Source organism: Uranotaenia lowii, chromosome 3 (assembly GCF_029784155.1).
Source record: "Uranotaenia lowii strain MFRU-FL chromosome 3, ASM2978415v1, whole genome shotgun sequence".
Taxonomy (NCBI): Eukaryota; Metazoa; Arthropoda; class Insecta; order Diptera; family Culicidae; genus Uranotaenia; species Uranotaenia lowii.
Window position 1 is genome coordinate 219,670,760 of NC_073693.1, and position 21,337 is coordinate 219,692,096.

Here is a 21,337-nt window from a genome sequence, read left to right on the forward strand (position 1 = left end):
GCATCCCCTTTAAGGTGGCCATTATACCCTTATCCCCCCTATTATTATTTTCGAGATATTATGTTCGAAAATATCGTAGATAAATAAGTGGTTTCTACGCAAAACCTGTTTGTCTTAAACTGTCGTAATATCTGTTGTCATACTATTTCAGATATCCGGATATTATGAAAATATTTAAAGATAAGAGGAAATGTGAAACATTTAGTTCAAGTAACGTTGACCCATCATAAACTAATTTAAACAATATTTTGTTAGCCAAGACCTCAAATTAGCACCAGGAGAAAGAGCCACAGAGAGAAAAAGATTTTTTTCTACTGCTTTTTTGAATACCTTTGTAATTTTTTTTTTAAACAGATCAGCAAGAGTATTTTCATTACTGTTACATTAAATTGGTGTTATTTATCAATACTCATTGTTTATATTCTTCTGTCAGTCAAATTGAGTTTGATTGAAGAGAACTACCGTTTAATTACTTTAATCAAGTTCAAGGATCATTAAACATGATCGTTTTTGTTTATTCTCTGATAACAAACACTGTTTCATCCAGCTTCATCTGTTCAGATCAAACGTGCTAAGTAATCTTCTTACTTTATACATTGCTAGGTGAGCATGTTCATGGGGTTATTCTTTTATTTACAAATAGTGTTCATTTTACTTGGGATGGTCCTCCATATACGAAAAGAAGTGTTGGAGCGAGGTTAAGTATGAAATTGTTTATTTTCAAAACGGTGTAACAATATCCTTTGGTTTTATCAACACTTTCATGTTTAAAACTTTTGCACTATGTGAGTCTGTTTAACCCTCCAAAGCTGTTCGGGGCAATATGACCCGAAGCCCACATTTCAAACATCTTTATCATCATTCCAATAAACTGAAGAACTGGAAGTTTTGACAGACCAAGTATGTTCTATAAAAATAATGATCAAGTTAACGACAAAAAAATTAAAATTTGAGTTTTCAATATCGGTTCATTGGGAAATGAAAAACAGCTCAGCAAAGCCAACATTGGATGTCCTTTTTTTAAATAAGATTTTTTTCTACCGGAAGATCTGAGAAAGCAGTCAAAACTTTCATTGGACCCCAACATATCTATACATTGTCGAATAGATGGATTTTTGATGATTTCAAACATCAATGAAACAGAAAAGCTGTCAGATGTTATGAGAATTTTAAAACTAAAATTGATTTTTCTAACTTTTTACTTTCTAAACCAGTTTCTGATAATTTGGTAATACATATTGACTTAATTTTGGTATGTTGAATAATTAGAATAAATTACCTACAAAATGAATATAATATCATCAAAATCGGTTAACATTTACAGCCAGGAGAACGAAATCAAACTACAACTCAAATTTTCCTGAAACGGATATTTAGCGAACGGCTTTGGAAGGTTAAAAAAAATGTTTGAAAATAGTCTCATGGTTCGACAATTAAACGGTTTGATAATAATAGATAGAATAAAAATTAGTGGTCATATTGAATATTAAAGACGTAAATTTAAACCAAAAAAGATTTTTACGAAACCTTTATGTTATGAAAATTGTGTTTTTAATGCTGGAAAATACAAGTATAGTTAATTAAAACTTCCAAAAACAACAAAAAAATATCAATTCGGTAGTGAATTTTGAAAAGGGCGAATACGTCAAATGTAAACAATTGGAGTTATCAGTTGGGCTGAAAAGTACGTTTAGAGATACATTTTGATAGTAAAAAGTTATCTGAATGATATTTAGTTTTTGAGAAATTTAGAAAACAAAATAAATATTTTTGCTGAGAGCTTATGGAGCTGTCCAACTTTGAACGCGTTTTTCTCGAAACAGTGATGTTGGCGCATTCGCCGTATTCAAAATTCGATACCGAATTCTTTTATAGCATGAATTATGGCTGCATCTAATTTTATTTGACGGTCGTTATTATTTACGCAGTCCAGATTTTTGTGTGTCCAATTCGTTGCTATATCTACAACCAGTTTTTACCTATTTCAAATTTGTGTTTTTATAATTCAAAAGTACTGCTCAGATGGATTATTGTGCAGGGTGGCCAGCGAGTTTCCGTTTTCAAATTCCTGGTTTTTTCCCGGTTTTCCCGAATGAAATTTTATGGTTTTCCTCGTTTCAAAATGCGCAAATAAATATGTCCATTTGACCAAAACTGAAGATATCTTTATGCAAGTTGAATGTAAAAGTGTGAGAGGACTTAGTTCCATCTTGAAACTCAAAAGTTATTCGAATGATGATGATTGTAATATGGTAAAAAAAAAATCTAGTTGTCCGAACCTTAACCGAAAATTGTTACTTTCTTTTTAGTCTTTTATACCATCTTCGTTTTTTATAAGAGAAACTGCTGTATTTTTATTATTCGCATAGATAAATCATAGTTTTGATATGATGCCATATAATACTTTTAAAATTTCAAGTTGAAATTCAATTTTTTTCTATTGAAATCTAATTGAAATCTACTGACTGACATTCTGATATTTTTTCTTCTAAAGCTCTTAAAACAGATTCAGATGAACCTTATTCATGATAAGCTATCTGAAATTTTATTTCGGTTCTCATATTGAATACTGAATCAATCAGATACCTTTAACATTTTTATTAGAATGCGCTGAGTTCTAGATAATATGTCCTATCTCAAAAACGGATGTTTTTATTCGATTTTTTATTTAATCTAAACAAGAATCACACAAAAACTTGTTCTCTTGTTACATCTTCCGTCTTCTGTGAATTTATCAATAAATCAAATAAAATGGTGGCATCTTTTTTCTAGCATTTTTCCCGCATGGGACAATTCCCGATTTTCAAAAGTTAAAATTGAGCTAAATATTAAAAGAAAATATTTTCGCAACCAATAAAAATAAGTTCTTCGAGGTCATATCGTTTGTCAGAAATTTGATTTTTGAACTTACGTGTTCGACAGTTTTTCGACGCAAACAAAATATTTGTTTTTTTTTAATTTTTTTTTATGTTTTATTAATCAAATGAAAATTTTAAGTATGGTTATGATTATTTTTTATTATTGAGGTAATGTAAACTAAATTGAAACAGCTGAAAATAAGAAAAGTCACGTCAAAAAATATTCTCATTGTTCAATCTATTTTAAAACTACCATTGATCATCAGATTTTTGTAAAAATAGCTTTTCAGTAAATTTGTCGACCGAGGTAAGACTTCATGGCTGAATAACTGAATTCATATCTCTCGATTAACGTTGTATAAAAATTCAATTTTAATAATCATAATAATTTAAATAATAATAAAAATTTAATAATCCGATATTTTAGTCGGACTCTTCAAAATAACTCCCGCAGTGTGTGATTGATGTGTTTGATAGATTTCTGCTAATTTTTCCAAGTTTCTTTTCAGAATAACGTGTTTTTTCTGAAAAAAAAAACAAAATGAGCTCCTGATGCCGATTCGAACTTCGTCAATTCTGGACTAGTGTATAATTCCAGTTATAAGATAGATGATAAGCTTAAATCTTAGTTTTTTAAATGTGGATTCAATTGAAGACTGCCTGATTTCAACATATGAATTCACATCACAATTCAATTTTTTTTATTTTGAATTGAATTTTTATATTTCTTCATTCAGCTTTCAAGTTCCATTTTTTCCAGATATTCGCAAAAAAAAGTGCACAATGGTAATAATCTTTAATTAATTAACGCTATAAAATTAACTACCAAGATTTAACGTATTAAAACTTCACAGTTGTGAAACGTTTATTTAATTTGAAAACATTTTTATATTCACTGCAGTGCACAATATGCTTGAGCAAAGAAATAAGCTAAGTTTGTGGTCAAGACATCTCGATTTTCCAAATATTCTCGACTTTTCCCGGTATTTTACTCATTAATAAAAATCCCGACATTTTCATGCTCTTCCCAAATGGTTAATAATCCTGGAATCAACGATTATAGATTGTAAATTTTCTGAGAGAAAGATCAATCATGATGAAATGAATGTATTTTAGGATTTCATAGTTTTTATTAATCCATAAATTTTTTTCCCGGTTTTGATTTGAAATTCCCGGTTTTTTCCCCGGTTTTCCCGGTCTCATTTTAAATTCCCGGTTTTTTCCCGGTTTTCCCGGTTTTCCCGGTTCGCTGGCCACCCTGTATTGTGTAGAAATATTGCAAAGCTTGTGGAACGACCGAAGTCTGCGGTTTATCAAATCACCAGGAAATCTGGAGAGCACCATACTCTTGAAGATTTGCCAAGACCCGAAACCAGAAGAGGCACAGTGAATCTACAAATCGATAAGAAATGTGTTAAATTTTTGTGGTCACATAAACACAACTCTGTTCGAAGAATTGCCAAGAAACTGAAAATTTCCGTTGAGACCGTTCAAAATATAAATAGATCGAACCACATTAAGACCTACAGAAAGCAGAGACATCCTAAACGGAGTGCGGAACAGCACGAACGAGCGAAGCAGCGATGCCGGAGACTGGATACGATTTTGAGGAAGCAAAGTAACCGTTGCATTTTGATGGACGATGAAACTTATTGCAAACTGGACACAGCCGCTTTTCCTGGGCCGCAATTTTTCCACGCATTTGTTGGTAAGGAGGTACCTCATGATAAGCGATCCATTGAAATCGAAAAGTTTGCCAAAAAAGTGCTTGTCTGGCAAGCTATCTGCTCATACGGGGAAAGAAGTTCGCCATATTTCACAACAGATACCATCAATGGTGAAAATTATCGTAAGGAATGCATCGATTAACGCCTTGTTCCTCTTTATCGTCATCATACAAGCCCACTATTGTTCTGGCATGACCTTGCTTCCGCACACTACGCTTTAGCTACTCTCATTTGCCGCCGACCGTGGCCTAGAGGATAGCGTTCATGTCTTCTAAGCCAGAGGTCATGAGATCAAGTCTTGGTCACGGCAAACATAGTACTGTTTCTGTGGGTTAGTGGTGTTAGCATTAGTAAAATGCTAGCCATTATATCCTTGAAAGATGTACGCGCTTAGTCTTAAGTAGAATTTAGATCTCTTCAAAGAAACATGAAGTTTCACTGAGATCCTATATGTGTGTGTTTTGTTTTAAAAAACATATTTCTTTCAATAAAAAAAAAAAATCTTCGGGAGGATGGTAGAGAAGCACAGTCCATCGACGAGTTCAAGAAAATGTAGACAATTATTTTATTTACATAGTATTCCGTCTTACGACATAACTTGACGAACATAATTCCTAAAATTCACTCGGTCCATGGCAACCGTTCTCCAATTCCTCGGGCACCCCACGTTCGCAATATCACGCTCCACTTGGTCTAACCACCTTGCTCGTTGCGCCCCCGCTCGTCTTGTTCCTACCAGATTCGTAGCGAACACCTGTTTTGCAGGACAGTCGTCCGGCATTCCCGCGACATGTCCCGCCCAGCGTATCCGGCCAGCCTTCATCACCTTCTGGATACTGGGTTCGACGTAGAGTCGTGCGAGCTCGTGGTTCATCCTTCGCCTCCACACTCCGTTCTCCTGTACGCCGCCAAAGATGGTTCTTAACACTCGTCGCTCGAATACCCCGAGTGTACGCAGGTCCTCCTCGAGCAATATTCATGTCTCGTGCCCGTAGAGAACAACCGGTCTAATGAGCGTCATATACAGGTTACACTTCGTGCGAGGGCTAAGTCTTCTCGACCGCAGTTGCTTGTGGAGTCCATAGTAGGCACGACTTCCGCTGATAATTCGCCTCCGGATCTCACAGCTGGTGTCATTGTCTGCGGTCACCAGTGAGCCGAGATAGACAAAGTCTTCGACTATCTCCAGCTCGTCGCCGTCGATCGTGACCTTCTTATTACTGGACAAGCGGGTTCGGTCGGTCTCGGATCCGCAGGCCAGCATATACTTCGTCTTGGACGTATTAATCATCAACCCAATCCTTCCTGCTTCGCGTTTCAGTTTGCGGTAGATCTCCTCCACCGCCGCAGATGATCTGCCGACTATATCAATGTCATCGGCAAAGCAGATAAGTTGACTGGATCTGTTGAAAATCGTGCCCCGCATTTCGCCCACCGCTCGTCGAATAACACCTTCTAGCGCCACGTTGAACATCATGCAGGATAGACCATCACCTTGTCGAAGCCCCCTGCGCGATTCGAATGAACTCGACAATTCACCCGAAATCCGCACACAGCACTGCGTTCCATCCATCGTCGCCTTGATTGTCGTCTGATCAGCTTCCCGGAAAAGCCGTTCTCGTCCATGATTTTCCATAGCTCGTTACGTTCGATCGTGTCGTATGCGGCTTTGATGTCGATGAATAGATGGTGCGTAGGGACTTGGTGTACCCGGCATTTTTGGAGGATTTGCCGTAATGTGAATAACTGGTCCGTCGTTGACCGTCCCTCCATGAAGCCGGCCTGATGACTTCCCACGAATCTGTTTGCTTGTGGCGTTAGGCGGCGGAGTAGGATTCGGGACAACACTATGTAGGCGGCATTGAGGACAGTGAAATTTGTCGCCCTTCTTGTAGATGGGGCATATTACCCCCTCCTTCCACTTCTCCGGTAGCTGTTCTATGTCTCAGATCCGGACCATCAACCGGTGTAGGCAATCGGCCAACTTGTCCGGTCCCATTTTGATGAGTTCGGCTGAGATGCCATCCTTCCCAGCCGACTTATTTCTATTCAGCTGGCGAATGGCTTCCTTAACTTCACACATCGTTGGGTGTGGCTCCTCTACGTCGTTGGCTACGCCGGCGATGTACCTTCCCCCACCGTCTTGATCTCCTGCATGTGCGCCGTTCAGGTGTTCATTTTTTTTTTTAAACTTTTTTATTAGTCAAAAGTTTCTGATCAACAATTTACATTATGGTGTATCATCTGTTTCTAGATAAAAATTTAAAGCACTTACATCAAGATTTGAATCACTCGCATTAATAAACCTTATATAATTAACAAAACTTTTAAGGATGTACACTCGTGTTCTTTGACTAATGTTTTTCAACTCTGGTCTTAGCAGTTCTTCAAATGTTAAAGTTCGATTATTCAGTGTCGTTCCTAATCTTCGTTGAAGTAGTTGCCATCCCGCTGCTACACGTGGACACGTGCTGTATCGAGGCTTCAGCGTCTCTACCGGTGTGTGTTACAGTGCTGACAGTTCTCTGTATCTGCTTTGCGAATATGGAAAAGAAGTTTTCGGTGTGGTTGTTTCTCATTCACCATAAAAAACAGCTGATGGCGTTGTTCAGGAGACAATTTTCGATCTGCTACGTTTTTCCATACACGTTCCCAGTTTAATGTTGGATTTTGTGACTCAACCTTAGATCTATCTGTTTGACTCACAAAGTGGTTGTGTATTTTTGCTGATGAGGTATTCTCCAATACTAAAGTTGGGAGTTGCGAGCGGATTTGCATCATAGTCTTCAAGCAGGGTACATCAGTTGGAAGAATGTCTGTTGGCTGACTGTCTACGAAACGTTGGTAGTACGGCATGCAGTCGGCTTCTCGAAGATGTCGGTTTACGAAGAGTGCTTTGCATTTAAATACCGGCAGTTGAACTGTTGAAGTTTGAGACCTCCTTGAGTTATGTCTCTTGCCAGCTGTTGTATCGGGACTCTAGCAGGAACACCTATGCAGCTATGTGTCTGTTTGATGGAAGAAGAATTGACGAGACATACCATATTTTGGACAGCATGTAGGTGTTTAGATGTGCAGTTTTTTGTTTCAAGGTGAGTAGTCGCATGGAGTGTATCCATATCAGCTGACGGAGTTTCGAAACCAATTCATTCCAATTCAACTTTATCATCAGTCGTATCGAGTTTGCGTAGATAATTCCCAGAATTTTGATGGTGTTATCGTTGTTCAACCATGGTACGTTCATAGATGATCGCCGAGTATCACCAACCTCAATGCACTTAGTTTTTGTAGATTTAGTTTTGCTCCGGATATTCTTTGAAAACTCACAAACACTTCTCTCATTCTGTCTATCTTGTGCGTACTAGTGGACACCACACTAATGTCATCTGCGTAGGCTACTATGAGATCTGTACCACAAATACTTTGAAGTTTCTTTATAAGTGGTTGTATGTTCAGGTGTTCATCGAAGTGCTGCTTCCACCTTTTGATCACCTCACGATTGTCCGTCAGGATGCCTCCGTCCTTATCCCGGCACATTTCGGCTTGCGGCACGAAGCCTTTGCGGGATGCGTTGAGTTTCTGATAGAATTTTCGTGTTTCTTGGGAACGATGCAGCTGCTCCAGCTCCTCGAGCTCCTCCTCCTCCAGGCGGCACTTTTTCTCCTGGAAAATTCGGACTCGCTGCCTCTTCCGCTGTCGGTGATTTTCCACATTTCGACGGGTGCCTCTTCGCACTACTGCCGCCCGCGCGGCATTCTCTTCGTCCATCACCCTCCTACACTCCTCGTCGAACCAGTCGTTCCGTCGAGTTCGCTCCACATAACCGATGACGTTCTCCGCAGCACTGTTGATGGCTGTCTTGATGGTATCCCAACAGTCCTCAAGAGGGGCTTCATAAAGCTCGCCCTCTGCCGGCAGCACTGCTTCGACCGATTGCGCGTAGTCTGCCGCGACTTCAGGTTTCTTCAGTCGTGCGATATTTAACCGAGGCGGGCGCCGGTTTCGTGTGTTGTTCACTACGGAGAGTTTTGGGCGCATCTTCACTATCACCAGATAGTGATCTGACTCGATGTTGGCGCCTCGACAGGATCTGACGTCGATGATGTCCGAGAAGTGCCGGCTGTCAATCAAAACGTGGTCGATCTGTGATTGCGTTTGGTACGGTGATCTGCAGGTGTACTTGTGTGGGAGGCGGTGCTGGAAAAAGGTACTACGTACGGCCATTCGTTTGGAGGCGGCGAAATCTATCAGTCTGAGTCAGTCAGTTTTCGTTGTAGAGACGTGTAGACAAAAGCCAGCCGAAAAGTCAAGCCGGAAACTGTAAAGAGGCTTATGAAGGGAGCTCGAGGAAAAGTGCACCAACGTTATCGTTTAAAATTCTTGGTAAAATGTCTCACTTTCTTCTTGTTCTGGATTAGTTTTGCAATGTTTTACAGAAAACTCTATGTAATTTGGCCAATAAATGAATAAAATATCGTCAAAACAAAGTGTCCGTTTTATAAAATGAACACTCCTTAAAGATGTACCCTGCAAGCTCCGAGTCTTCCAATTTACCCGGCATCCTTTATTAATAAGCCTGATTTTATGAAGATGCCTGATTTTATTGCTTTTACATTCAGCCAGGGGCCTTTTTTAAGAGGTGAGAGCGTAAGTCTTCTAAGCCAGAGGTCATGAGATCGAATCTCAGTTATGGCATGCATTGTTCTTCTTCTGGAGGTTGACGGTTTTAGCATTTAAAGTATGCTAGCTGCCACTTCTGGAAGTTTGTACTCACATTGATATTGATGTACATACCTTAAATAAAGAGTTGCTGCCAATAATAGACTTAAAACTACGGCTTAAAAAAGTCTTACAAGCAACGGATACAAAAAAAACGAGAAAGCAACATATAAAAATTGACGGTGTTCATTTAGCTTTATCGTTAACCTGTACTTTTATTGATATTTGAAGACATTACACAAGCACTCTGCTATGCTTCAATCACATATTTATCTTATGATTGCTCATTGATTCATAACGAGCATTCTTTGAAGGATTTTTAAAGGAAACATTTACGATGTCCCCTCAAGTCTAGATTGTTTTGGTTAAAATTACCAATCACTTTCTCCATGCTAGTACTCATGGAAGTGGTTCTAATGTGTGTGTATTTTCAACATTTTGTTTTTATTTTACCAGCGAAAAAAGTTTTAACTACCTTCGTGCAAGACCTATCTTGATAAGTGGCGCATTCTGCAATAAAAAAATAGTTGGGTTTCCACCAACAGGTAGGTACCAAGCACTTGACTTGGGTGCTGAATGTATTTCCGTTTGTATCTACTATTCCATAAATAGACAAATTTCATACAGAAGAACAGTGAGCGCTTCCAACTTCCATAATCAGCATAGGTAATCGAAAAGTTTATTATAGGAAACAGCGACATGTTGCGTCAAGCCAGTTGTACGGATACCTAGACAAGTTAAAAAAGAGAAAAAAGGTAATCATTTACCTATGCACTTAGCGCTTCACTATGATGGTAAACTGTTTGCTGGTAGACGTTTGCATCTACATATTTTTCTGTCCAGTTCCACCAACCTGTAAGAACTATGGTAAGTCATAGACAGTATAGATACGGAAATGGACAGTCGTTCGAGAAAATATGACGGAAGCTAGAACCATGTTTGGGTTCTATTATGGAATAAGTGGTGTCATATTTCTTTCGTTCAACATGGAATTGGCGTTAAGCCACTCACTATTTAATCTATAAGAGCAAGTTCACTGGTGTTGGGAAAAAGTGGTAGAAATTTTGACATTTTGAAAATTTTACCATGCAAAAATGTTTTCAAGATCTCTGGGTGTTGTATTTTTTACAGCACTGTTTCTATTTTAGCCATATGTGATAGAAATATTGCTGTTATTGCATCACAGCATGCGGAAATACAACACGTGTTGTAAGAAAACTTGAAGGCGACAGATCTTGAAAACTTTTTTGCATGGCAAAATTTTCAAAATGTGCAAAAAGGGACGAAATTTCTACCACTTTTTTTCCAAAACCAGTGAACTTGCTCTAACGGGGTACGTGACTCTTTAAAAAGAAACTTTCTTTTGGGAAAAAGAAATGGAAAAATGAATTCATATGGGGTCTCTGGGAAAAATCTCAATTTATAAAACTGTCACTTTACTTCTTTAGGTAGTTATGTTATGTAGATAGTAACTAATAGAATCATCAATATGCAGATATCAATAAAATCAAACTCACCTGTAGATGAATGGGAACCTTTTTTACCGGTGCTGGAGGCGCTGCCATAATTTTTTTTCTTCTATAATACAAACACTCTAATGCACTGATTTCACTATTATCTGTTATTAAAATGATAGATATCTACGTAGTTCGATGCTTTCTGCAATAAAAAACAACCAAAACCATCGGTTATTTAAATGCACACGCACGCTGCGAGCGGCTTGGGGCGTAAACTAATTTCACTAAGATTGGCCACCATCACATATCGTATTGGATTGAATTGGATTGGTATCATTACGAAATCGATTCCGAAAAACTAATTTCCTCTCACAATGCACACCGAGATTTGCGTGGATATTTATTATTGAATCACTTTCACTTGATTTTCACAGCCCCAAATTTTATTTGACCAGCAAGCGCCGTTGCCCAATTTGCTTTTCTTCTTTTTCGGTAGTTGTAATTTTTTCACCATCGTTAGCATCAACATCTTTTTGGAGCCTCAGGGTTTTGGGAAGTGAAGCCACGTGTAACGATCAGGCCAAGTTGATACGAAATTTGCACACACTTTTGAAGCTCAATGTACCGAAAAATGTTGAACCTCGGCTCGGCTCCAGGGAACGGGTAAAGTGGCAATTAGGAAAACCAATATTTTGTGCATTGCTTAACACGTGGTATTTATTTGTGCTTCCTACTTCTGAAGTGATGCGTATGAAATGTGAGAAATTGAATGATCAATTGATTAGGCAAATTGACATTTACATTTTTCGAGCTACCCTTCGCCAGCTATCGATGAGTTTCGAAGTATGATAAGCAAATTGTTTTAAATATGTATGTAATTTTGTTTCTACTGTTCAATTTTCGGGAAAAAATCGTTGCCAACATAAGTATAGCTGCAGTGCTAAACTGGTTTTATCCAACTCTTATTTGAATAAGTTTCATCAATGAAACGGAACGAATTGATTGATTACGCTCTTGAGCCTGACTGAACTAACCTACAGCTCGTTTACGGTCTGGTTAATAACTCTGATAGCTAAAGGCTGTTTTAGCAACAATGTTGCTTTACAATTCTACTGAAATTGATAGCATTCAAAATGAAGAGTATGTACTTGTTATTAAATTATGGTTCCTGATAAAAGTAGCAGTTAAAAATATTCTAGCAAATTTATAACACACAAAATGCTTAGAAATTGGGAACATCAAAATTTTTTATTTATGTCTAAAAAACTTAAAAAATGCATTGAGGATCTGATGTTATTTTTACAAAAATTAGTTAAAAACAACCTTTCCAGGTTTTTTTTGAGCAACCAAGGAATGGAATGTTTTTGGAGTTAGCTTCTATTTAAAATTACTCCTCAACTTTTCAAAAAATAACTAGAAAATCTCAAAACACGTAAACTTCTAAACGTATAACGCAAAAGTAGTTCTTATCTACTTTGATTAAACTGTATTGGATTCATTCGTTTATATTTTACTAGGGTAATCCTAAAACAGTTTCAGGAGATTCAGTTATGGGATTTTGCAAAGGTTTATTACCAAAGGTTGGACAAAAAATGTAGGTACAAGGTTAGGTCATATGAATGTAGTTTAAATTCACCCACTATGCAATGTCTGAAACGTGACTCCAAGCATCGTAACTCACCAGAGATAAGTACGATCCATAATTGAGACGTTCTGATCTCGTGCCATGACCATTGCAGTATAAAACCCTGCTATGCAGTTCAACTACCGGAACACTACATTCTGATAATCTACGTCATAACAATTGAGAGCACTCTGACTCTGCCAGTTAAGCCGTCTTTCCGTACAATTATCCAACATCTTCTTCAACAAGTGTTTCCCCCTAAATATCTCTACCCTCTTCAATATTGGCTAGGGTTGTTGGCTTGGTGCTGATCCAATTTGCGACACGCCGTTTATCAAATTACACGCCCACACGAGCCCAATGTTTTCTTCGCCATCGTGATGGGACTAAATAAATTGCACAATTGCAGCAAAAAAATGGCAAAAAAGACAACAGCAAGCAAGAGCACTAAAAAAAAGTAAAAGCATAACCCGATCCGGGCAGCAGAATATTAGGTTACGGTCGGCCGGTTGAAACATGCCGTCCCTAGTAGGTATGTATCAACATCAACAAACGTGGTAGACTAAATTTCAACGAACGGAAGCGCGGTGAGATAATGACATTTTAACCCGTTGTTCACTGTAACCTGTTAGCTACATGAGACAAGCACTTTTTGCCGTTTTGTTGTTTTTTAAGTTTTCAAAACACTTAACACTTTGACTTTAACATAGTTTCAACAAATATTTTGGTTTGGTGATAGTAGACATTTTTTTACAATTCTTTCTTCTTTCTTGTTGCAGTTTAATGCAGTCGATTAAATTGTGTTTCTAGTAATAGAAAATTCATAAATGTTAATAGAATCGAAAATAAAAATATTTTAGAAATCGTGATATTTGTAACTTGATTTCTCGGATGTGAAATATAAGTCAAATTCGTAATTCTGAAAGACAATGTAAATAAAAAAAATGAATTGGAGCCTCTCGAATCCATACGATTTGAAATGGACGGATTGCTGTACAAATTTAGACACCTGCGAATAATTCCCTACACCCACAAATCAGACCCTAATCCAATAATGAACTACTTTGGAGGTGGAATTATCGGTATAAGATTCTATGCCGGACCGGCATTAACAAGCTTTCTAATAACTGGCATTGTCCTCCCAGCACAACCACATTGCATATGTCTGAAAGAAATCAAATAAAACATATCACATATCCTAAATATCACAATACAAAGCAGGATGGAACCAAGGATATTGTCGAAAGATAGGGGAAAAGTTCATATAACGCCCCATGTGGCTAATACGCGCCACCTTTGTTTTGAAGAATCTGAAACATTTGAAGCCTGCAAAATATTACCAATTTGTTCTAAATGCTGTGATTGGTCATGGCAAGTATGATTTTTTCCTTAAAATGCCCCTGTGTCGTGATAATTTCACAATTTAGGTTTTTTGTCATTTTGATCTAAATTTTAAAACACTTTCAATAAGGTGTCACCAGGCAGAGAAAAACGAATAAGACAATATTTTCTGACACATCGATAGAGGAGAATCTAAACTATGATTTTATGCTAAAAAATCATACTAAACTCACAAAGGTATGCTTTTTATGGGTATGTTCTATCACGGCCCATGCGCTCGTTATAACGCGCCAATCGTAGTAGGCTGAAAATAGCATAAATTTTTCAAAAAGGCCAATTTTCATTGAAAATGAACAAAAAGTCTAAAGCCATATTTTGAGCGTTAATTCAGCCCAAAAAATCTACTTTTCATTTTTTTCAAAATTTTGATTAGTCCATTTTGATTTTCTTTTCAGTCAAAGTGTCTGTAAGTATTGGTGTGTTTTTGGTCTTCGGCTGCTCTCGGGTGTGTTCGGCTGCTAGGCGCATATTGAATACACAGCGGCGCGTATTTGCAACACAGTTTTGTTCTGTGGCTTTGAATATGGTTTTTAAAAATCAAGTTTTTGAAGCAACTTTAGCAATTTGAGTAATAAAATATCATAGGCATTTGTAGAAAACACTTTTCTCCAACGATTGCACCCATTTTCAATACAATTTGTACGTGGAATACGTAGAAAATCAGCGATTCGCTTAGGTGGCGCATAATAGGGCATGTTCCCCTATAGCAATCGCTGTGTATCTAAAACGGCATGAGAAAACCGGCCTGCAATAGAAAACAGATTCTAGTTTCCCTTAACCACCCCATTCCGCTCCCCTTCTCTTCCCTTTCCCATCAAAGACAAAGGAGGATAAAACAAAAACCACCGGCCAATGCAGTGCGTTTTTTGTAATCGGGCGGTGGCAGAAGGATTATGACAATGAACTTTTGTTTGCTAACTGACTCAGTGAACCATCTGATATCGGACTGACAAGCCGAAATGAGATGTTGCAGTGAGTTCGATTCTCCCTATAATTTTTTTTCGGGATGAATTATCAAACAGGATGAAAATCCGATGAGTTCGATTTATACTATATTTTTTTCGTGATGAATTATCCAATAGATTGAAAATCTCAAAAATGTTTTTTTTTGTTTCGCTTGAATGTAGTGGTCATGCATCATTTTGCCAAATAGGCATTGGATTTTGCAACCTCTTCTATGGTTGTAGATTTCTCGGATGTGAATTATAAGTCAAAAGTTTTCGTAATTTTGAAAGACAACATAAACAAAAAAAAAAATTGGATCCTCTCGAATCCATACGATTTGAAATGTACGGATTGCTGCACAAATTTAGACACCTACAATCAGTGAAAAGTTGAGTTACAAATTGAACAGTAGGGGAGATAAGGGCATGATGGCCTCCTTGAGAAGGGCGCTAATCTAACCATAGAAAACAGCTGTAATTTGTGAGTTTCTCCGTTGTTTCGTGTTCGAACACTAAAGAAGTATATTTCCTAACTGGCTAAAACTTGAAAAATTATATAAAAACGTTTAAAATGCATTTTAATTTTTTTTGCCAAAATCTGAAAATCAGTCACTGTAGGGCCATAATGAGAACCCCCATAGGGGCAGTATGAGCACCATTAATCGGGGCACGATGAGCATTTTCTGACGTAGAATCTAGCAGCGAATTCAATTCGATGAAGTCAACTGAATTAAAGAGCTACAGCTTGACAGCTTGATCGATGCATTTTGCGCTATACGGTGAGTCGTAGATACATCAAACAAAGCAATAACAAAATAATGTATGTTTGTTAGTAGAATACAAACAATACACACACTCATACATTATGTTTCTGGTGCTTTCTTTGGAGGATTATGCTATTATCCGTATAATGCAACAATAAAAAAAATCGAGCATGAGTGATAAATGAAAAAAAAAAATCGCCACGACCAGGAATCGAACTCGAGTCTACTGATGTCGGAGAGGTCCGACACCTAACCAATAGGCTGAATCGTCAGATTAAACAAGTCAAGCTGTAGCTCTATAATTAGGGGAGAGGCGGGCTATACGCGCATATTATAGAAAGCACTGATTTTCTTCCATATTCCAATAGATAGGATTCTGAAAACTATATGCAAATGAGCGGATATATACGTTAGAGCAATTTTTCTGTTAAAATGTAGCTTTTGTGAAAATAATGTTATAATAAAAGAAGTCAAAATAGCCTATTTCCGAAACCGGCGGGCTAAATGCGCATATTTATGTTTTTAGCTATATTTCATTTACATTTGCAATATTTTGATATTATTTAATTGAAAATGGTAGAAACGGACGTGAAGCATACGTCAAGGCTGAAATTTTGGTGAAATTTTAAACATCACTAGTTCTTTTGCATGAAACATAATTTGGAATGCCAGATGGCCATATTTCATGGTAATATTTTGTTCGAATAGTATTTTTATCAAATCAGTATGAAGTTCTTCTTTTTTCGCTGTAAGATCGTGATTTGAGTGAAGATTTTATGTTTACCTAAGTTGACTTCATCGAGTTGAATTCGCTTCTAGATTCTGCGGCAGAAAATGCTCATAGTGCCCCAATCAATCGTGCTTTATACACCCCGGGTTAACAAGTTTAAGTAAAAACGTGTTTGATAATTGATTATAGTGAAAAATCAAAAATTAAATGATGGTGAAAATTGAGGAGCAATATGTACATCAGGTTGCAGTGCGTATCTTACACGCAAAATAATCTAGAAATTAAATACACGGAATTTTTCACGTAAACTCAGCTTTCGCTGCATCACATCGATTCTACGTGAGCTTCCATATAACAGACACATGAATTTCACGTAAATTCGAAGTGGAAAGATTGAAATGCGTTTTGTGCTATTCTCCCAAGCTTGTGGTAGTGAATCCTTGTAGGGAAAAGGTTGTCAGTCAGATTACTTGATTTTTTGTTTAAAAAAAAAAAAATTATGCACATAGTTTCGAAGCCAGGTCACTAAGAAGGAAGGAATTTCTTCTTGAGCGAAAAACTATCAGAAGCAATCAAAAATCGCAAAAAGGTTCAAATTACAATAAAGAATTCACGATATTTTTCCAAAAGTATGTTTCTTTTTCAAAAATTATCGAATTTAAGTCTTACACCCAAAATAATCTCCACGTAGCGGCTACGTGAAAAACTACATAATTTTTATCCAAATGATTTTCACGTAAATTCTACGAAAGGAATATGTAAACGCACCCCTATAGGAATTGATGCTTGGTGAAAATCATCTGCAAATTACGTGAATTTCTAGTCAGTCCAACACGATGTGATGATAAAAGCTCTGTGAAATGTTAATTGATTTTAATTATTCTCTCCCTTTTTGTTGTTTTTTCAAATTTAAATAAAAATACCAAAAGTTATTTAAAATTTTAATTTATTTTCAAATAAAACACTTCCACTATATCATTCACTATCACTACATCATACACCGTCAATTAAATGAAAATCAATCTGGATTCCGGGTGGCCCAACAACGCATCAACTTTGTTTTTTGGATCCTGTAAAAATTTAAAAAATATTAATTAATTAAAATTTAATATCTCAATGATAAACAATTTACCTTGTCCGTAGAAAGCTTGTTCCTTGTGCCATAAATCAGATGTACATCCATCCCAGGAAGTACCACTTAAGCATGAGTCAACATGACCATGCATACTTCTAGAAGCTTTCTCCGAAGCTGGAAACAAACACAGACCATAACTTAAATTAAAAAATATTTCAGGTAAATCAAATACACTTACCTCTATGGGTTCCGAAAGATATCCAGTGTGGTCTACTTTTCGTCTTCCGACGCTGAATGCTCTTGAGTTGTCGCAGTTTTTACAGCATAAAATCACGTAAACTTATTGACAACAAGTAATTTTTCCAATAAGAATTTTCTACCGCACGCTTGAAAAAATTGCAAAAACGGATTTGAGTCCATCCACTTCGACTTTACGTGAAATTCATGTGTCTATAATATGTAAGTCCAGTAATTACTACAAGGCTCCCGTGGAATCGATGTGATGCCACAAAAGCTTAGTTTACGTGAAAAATCCCGTATATTTAATTTCTATATTATTTTGGGTGTAGGAAGTAGTTTGGTGAGCAAAACATATTCTGTATGGGACTGTTATGCGAGTAGATTTGAAGGGGGTCTTAAATATGCTCGCATAACAGTCCCATAACGAATGAAAATGGTGCTCCCGGCCTTACCAATGGCCAAATTTCGAAAATTTCAGGTCTTGCGATTTATTATGACAACCTAGAACACATACCATCAAAAGATTTTCGTTTATGATGAAAGTTGTGGTCACAATTTGAAAATATATTCCAAAACAGAAAAAGCTGATTTTCTCGCTTGCTTTTTTTTGCATATGGGACTGTTATGAGAGTAGGGCAGTGAGAGTAGTTCAGAATCAATGTTTTGTTTGTTTTCAGCTTCGGAGCATCACGAGGAAAAACGGGAAGACGATTCAGGATCAGGAAGATTTTGGAGGTGTCGGAGATAAATGCAGTCAAGTGGCCCCAGATGGAAGTTTGTTGTTCACAACCGCTGACACAGCTGCTTATTTTCTAGTCCTAGCAAGGTAAATTATTCATCGTTTTGACGATTCCATTTTTATTATTAAATATTTTTCTATTTTTGCAAGATTCCACAGACCAACTCGTAGACAAGAGGTCACGGAATTGTTTTTTTTTTAATTATAAATAAGTGGAGTGTTGTGATAGTGTGCTTAACAATAGTGGAAACAAATCTTATTTACGATGAAATTTAGATTATTTTCATTTTATTACCAAAGGTAAAGACAAAAAAAGAGAGAAAAGATCTAAATTTAATTTCGTTACTAAAAACACTTCAGGTAGCTTTAATCCTCATATCACGTCGAACACACTAGAAATCACGTAATTTGATGTTCATGAAGCCAAAATTCCTATTAGGGGAGCGTTTACTTATTTTAATTCGTACAAGTTACGTGAAAATCAATTGGATAAAAATTATGTAGTTCTTCACATAGCAGATAAGTGTAAATTATTTTGCGTGTATAGATCAAGATGGTTAAATGATCATAAGAACTTATTTTCCGGTGCTAAAAAATTATAATATTTTCGTCACTTGAGAAACTAGTTGGGTTTTTCATTGTTTCTGTAAAGATGATAAGGAGATTTCTTTTTTTTCTGAAAAAATTAATACTATAGGAACTACAAAACTATTCCCAAGGAGAATTTATTCAAGTGAAACGCAAGTGGCATTCTTTATTAAAAGAAAAAAGATTTTTTTTACATTTTTCCCATCGTTCCATGTCTGCTCCCAAATAGAACTATGCCTTCTTCGAGGTACCGTAAAACGGGGTAACTTTGATCACCGGGGTAAATTTGACCAACAATAAACTTTTCCACATTATCATCAATAACTCAGTCTGTAGTTTAAATTTTTGAAAACTGTTTTCTGGGTTTGAAAACCTATTGGTTAAGTATCAAATAGGCAAAATTTGGTTTGAATTTGAAATTTTTTTTCTGTTAGTAAAAATCAAATTTCTCAATCTTAAAATATTTACTTTTTCCAAGGCTTGCAAAAAAACAGCTCTCCTGATGATATCAAAAAGCATTTAGAAGCAAACGGGTTGTTAAATGTGAAAGATCAACTTTTTTTCTTTGTATATAAACAGTTATAGTGCTATTTTTATAGTCATTTAATGATAAATTTTTGATATTTAAAAAATAAGGACATTTTCCAAGAGTAAGCCCGAATTGAATAAATGGATAGAAACCCTATCGAATCGTTAACTTTGAAAAAAAAAAAAAATTGGAATGGAAATAATGGGAGGGCCTAGGGGAATGTGTGAATGAAAAATTTCATTTGTATTTTGAAGCTCAAACTTTTTAGCAATTATCAAAATTTTTGCCCCTAAATGTAGGCAGCATCTTAGTTATTTTTTCGATTATAAATAGTTTTAAAATAAAACGCTAAAAACCAAGATAAATTTGATAAATTAGCATATATAAATATAATGGAGGTGTTTTGTATCCTTTATGATCGAGAAAATTCGCTAAAACCGTCAGAATAGAGACTGATCAATGTCACCCCTAAGCATCATATTCTGAACAGAGACGAGAACGATTCTTTAATCAAATTTAAAGTAGTCTATTAGGTTTCTGCATCCATGTTTTACATTCATAGGACTCCAGTACTGGTTTTAAAAATATAAAACATGCCACATTCTACTTCAGAGAAAAAATAATCGAAATATATTGAAAAAAGTGATCAATATTACCCCGGATTACGGTACTCGGGTAATCGTCGCAGAGCTTCAAGACGATCTAAAAACATGGAATAATGATGTTTTCGTGACGCTTCAAATTAGTTCCAGTTCAAGGAAGCGTTCATCCGACGAATTTCATCCGAAAAGAGAGATGATTAATCTCTCTTAATATTACTCAATCGAACAAACAATCAAATTTAATAAAAATGCTGGAGCATTTTGCTTTCCCACTATCCCAAATAGAACACAAGTCTATTTTCATTTGTCATTGAGAACGACAAAATGAACATCTCTATGGAGCAAATCGTTTCCACCAGATCTCAACGAGCTTGCTTCTTTCTGTAGTTCTCCATGAATGGACAAATGCATAGATCGAGGAAGCAGAGATCACAGACTGCATCCTAATGGGCGGATTACTGCTGCAGTTCCACCCGTTTTGTAATTGAACCCATAAACTCTTACGAGTGGCCCACTAATTGACGACCAGACAGCTGATTCCAATTTTGTCGCTGATTCTGACCGATGCGATGATCGAGCTTGATCCACATTCCTTGCTTTGCTTCCTTCTTTGCTGGCTGGTGAAATGCAATTACAGCTCTCTGAAAATCAACCGGGCATTCGATGAGAATAGCTGTCGGTCCAACGGAATTGAACGATACAAAAAAACTAGCGACTTTTAGATCAGTGGGTTTGCCGGTCAATTGGACGACGACGCTAGTAGTTGCACTTATATTTATGTGGAATGTGATTAAACCGTTTGATGAGCGTTTATTTTATCGGTCCGGTTCGGTCTTCCGATATAGAGAGACGGTATTCTTCAAGGTGTCTGTAAGTACTCGGTTGACCTAGCTGCTGGGCCATCGACGAGGGTTTGATTCAATTGCCCTTACGTAACTGTTTTGTGTTACGTTTCAACTAGTTATGAATTTATATATGGCAGGAAGTCGAGAAGTTATTGACTTGTTTTGGCCGATATGGCATATATGTCTGGATTGATCGATGAAAATGTTTATTTTTGTGCAAATGAAAGAGTTGATAACGTTGACTGCATCGTTGTGGATCGTGAGAAGCAGTATATTTTTTAAACATTTCCACAACATTATTTCTTGAACTTTTTGTAAGCAGATAATGATGATATTGATAAATAAAATATTTCTTTGGGAGGTGAAGAAAAAAAGGAAAAATATTTGAACATCTTATTAAAAAAAATCGACCATATGCATTTTCTTAATTAGCCAAAAAGCTAATTTTCATCTCAATCAGAGTTGATTTAGAGGTGTTTCAAAGCGCTCAAAGTT

General features: G+C 36.6%; 1 protein-coding gene across 5 annotated transcripts in view; it reads right to left on the bottom strand.

Annotated features, from left to right (window-relative positions):
• LOC129751289 (dihydropyrimidinase) overlaps positions 1–21,337 on the bottom strand; it is a 77,366-nt gene that overhangs the window by 37,449 nt on the left and 18,580 nt on the right. For all 5 annotated transcript variants that reach the window (XM_055746707.1, XM_055746710.1, XM_055746706.1 and 2 more), the window contains exon 2: positions 10,822–10,963. In XM_055746707.1, the coding sequence (XP_055602682.1) occupies positions 10,822–10,869 (48 nt within the window). In that variant the 5' untranslated portion in view covers positions 10,870–10,963. The remainder of the gene's footprint in view (positions 1–10,821; positions 10,964–21,337) is intronic.